We start from the raw sequence: 3,186 nt of genomic DNA on the forward strand, positions 1-3,186 counted from the left end.
AAAAAAAAAAAAAAAAAAAAAAAAAAAAAAAAGAGAGCGCCCCCTGGAGCTGATCAAGATGAGTGGACAGTAAGAGTAGGAACATGGGTAGCAGCCAGAGCTAAACAGAGAAACCCACTAATAAATAAATAAAAAAAAAATTTAAAAAAAAAAAAAAAAAAAAAAAAGGGAAGCCCAAAGCCTTTTAACTTCAGTCCAGCAACCCACAAAGGACTCACAAATGCAAAGCTGAGCAGCCATGGCCACTGATACCAGGAAGAGAACAGAAAGCTGCAGTTGTGTGAGTGAGACCTTGGGAGGTGATTTAGGCCTCATTTCTGTCAACTATTTCTTTTTTAAAGGTGCTCCAAAGGGCAGAGATTTACTGAGGTTGTTTTGACGGTATCATTTGATACTCCAGGCAGACCTGAACACACTATGTAGCCAAGGGTGACTTTGAACTCTTGTTTTATTTTTCTTCCTTCTTGTGCCAGGCCCGCTTGCTCTGGCCCAAAGATTTATTTATTTATTATATGTGAGTACAGTGTAGCTGCTTTCAGACACTCCAGAAGAGGCATCAGATCCCATTACAGATGGTTGTGAGCCACCATGTGGTTGCTTGGAATTGAACTCAGGACCTCTGGAAGAGCAGTCAGTGCTCTTAACCACTGAACCATCTCTCCAGCCCTCTCATCAACCATTAAATAAAAGAAATTAAAGCAAACATTTAAAACAATATTTTTCTAGCTCTACAATGCTACATTGTGGGAGAAGTGGCTCGCACTTGCTGTTCTTGCAGAGCATCTCAGTTCAGTTTCCAGCATTTGCATGGCAGCTCATAATATTCTGTAACTCCATCTCCAGGGACCCAGAGCCCTCTCCTGCCCTCCATGAGTACCACACATGCACTGCTACACAGACATGTATGAAAGCAAAACACTCATAAAAACACATGTAAAATTAAAAATTATTGCTTCTTAAAAGTACCTCCAAAGCCTGAATGTCCCAGTGTATACCAATGCCTAACATGATGCAGTACACACTTAGATGACAGCTGCTGATAACTATTGGCTGACAGTCTCACCTTTGCTTGAAGCCTTGAGCCTTTCAGAAATCTCGGCAAGTTCCCTTTCGGCATCATTTAACTTTGCAACCTATAACGCCCAAACCGACAGGGTCAGCAGGTGTTTTCCTCCCCATCACCTTCCCACTATTATAGGTTTTTTTTTGTTTGTTTGTTTTGTTTTGTTTTGTTTGTTTTCGAGACAGGGTTTCTCTGTGTAGCCCTGGCTGTCCTGGAACTCACTTTGTAGACCAGGCTGGCCTCAAACTTAGAAATCCGCCTGCCTCTGCCTCCCGAGTGCTGGGATTAAAGGTGTGCACCACCACTGCCCAGCTACTATTATAGGTTTTAAGATGACTGATTCAGAAGTCCATCTAAGTTGGCTCCTGATAGAGTTGATATTTCATTTGTTTACTTTATTATGGCGGAAGTAATTTTAGAATTAAAAAACTCAAATAGAATGAGTGACTGAATAGTTACTGGTAGACGTTGTATGTTTTAAGCTAGGAATATTGCTAAATATTGTATTAAATGCATGTCACCTTAGGGTAAGTTCCTGAATGGTTATGTCACTCCAGACTAAGGCAATACCATTCTTCCAACTTCTCTTAAATGTCGGGGCCTAACATCAGTTTCATTGTGAACACCCAAACTTGGAACTTTTTCTTTTTTTTTTTTTCTGGGGTGGGGGAGAATATGGGGAGTAACACCATGTCCAAAGAATGCTCATTAATAGGTCAATGCAAACCTGGAAGAATGTGAATGGCAGTGAGTAAACTTTTTTTTTCCCACTAACTTGAATAAAACTAGTTATTTTCTTAACATTGACTTTAGATCTCAAAAGTTGTAACTCAGTATTAGATTTCTATGTTGCTGTTTTTAAAAGCTATACTAACATAAAAGTAGCTACTTCTATGAACAACTTGCCAGTGACTCAAAAGTTTCTGGCTTCTCATCAATCTTCCCAGCCTTCTTCATCCGAGACAAGCGCTTCTTCTCTACCAGGCCAGTCCGGTCGAGGAACGTATCATCATCACTATCATAGAAATCCTCATCTTCCCAGTTCTTGGCTTTCCTTTTCCGAGATACTAAAAATAAGACAGTTCATAACAGAGGCTTTGTTTGTTTGTTTGTTTAATTTAGAGATTGAGAAAGAAAAAGAGAGGGAAAACTGGAGGCTGGTATGTAGCTCAGCGGTGTATACATAGGCCACTGGCTTGGTCCTCTGCAGTACCTAACTAGGTGCAAGGGAACAACTCTATAATCCAGCATGGGAGGTTGGAAGTTCTTGGCTACGTAACAAGATTGAGGCCAGCCTGGTCTACAGACTTTGCCTAAAAAAGGAGGAGGAAGAGGAGGAGAAGTGAGGGAAATAAGTTACATGTACAAGGTGCCTGTCATGCCACTTATGTTCTGTGCTGAGAAGACAGACGGCTTAATACACAAAGTACTTGTCTCACAAGTGTGAGGACCAGGTTCACAGCCTCAGTACCCAGTGCAAATGCTGGGCAGGGAGCCTACCTGTAATCCCCGACACAGAAAACACTGATCCCAGAGCAAGCTGGTCAGCTAAACAATCCTAGGTCTTGGGGTTCATTACTGATTCTACCTCAGAATGAAGGGTAAGGAGTGACTGAAGAAGATACCTAACACCAGCCTCTGATGCCCACGCTTTATAAAGAAGTGAAATGAGAGACAGAGAGAACATCAGGCGTGTGGGTGGTAGGAAGGAGAATGGGATTAATGTTCATGGGCTACAATTGCACCAGGGATAGCGAAAAGTTCTGAGCCAGGCAATGACGATTACATAAATATACCTAATATTACTAAATTACAGCATAGTTTATGCACTATATATTTCACAACAATAAGCAGTAAAAACTAAGCTGGGCATGCTGGTTGCACGCCTTTAATCCCAGCACTCCATAGGCAAAGGCCAGCCTGGGTGACAGAGCAAGTTCCTGGACAGGCAGGGCTACACAGAGAAATCCTGTCTCAGAAAAACAAAAAACAAGCTGGTCGATGGTGGTGCACGCCTTTAATCCCAGCACTCAGGAGGCAGAGGCAGACGGATTTCTGAGTTCAAGGCCAGCCTGGTCTACAGAGTGAGTTCCAGGACAGCCAGGGCTCGAAAAAGACAAAAA

At 42.1% G+C, this 3,186-nt stretch overlaps 1 protein-coding gene across 3 annotated transcripts in view; it reads right to left on the reverse strand.

Moving 5' to 3' along the window:
- Positions 1-3,186, reverse strand: part of Slc4a1ap (solute carrier family 4 member 1 adaptor protein) — a 29,566-nt gene that overhangs the window by 18,127 nt on the left and 8,253 nt on the right. For all 3 annotated transcript variants that reach the window (XR_003844260.1, XM_021202136.2, XM_021202133.2), the window contains exons 6-7: positions 1,970-2,130; positions 1,064-1,133 (exon numbers count right to left, since the gene is read on the reverse strand). Coding sequence is in view for 2 of the 3 variants with exons in the window: in XM_021202136.2 (XP_021057795.1) it covers positions 1,064-1,133; positions 1,970-2,130 (231 nt within the window). In the remaining variant the exon portion in view is untranslated. The remainder of the gene's footprint in view (positions 1-1,063; positions 1,134-1,969; positions 2,131-3,186) is intronic.

The sequence above is a fragment of the Mus pahari genome, chromosome 7, assembly GCF_900095145.1.
Source record: "Mus pahari chromosome 7, PAHARI_EIJ_v1.1, whole genome shotgun sequence".
NCBI classification, from domain to species: Eukaryota; Metazoa; Chordata; class Mammalia; order Rodentia; family Muridae; genus Mus; species Mus pahari.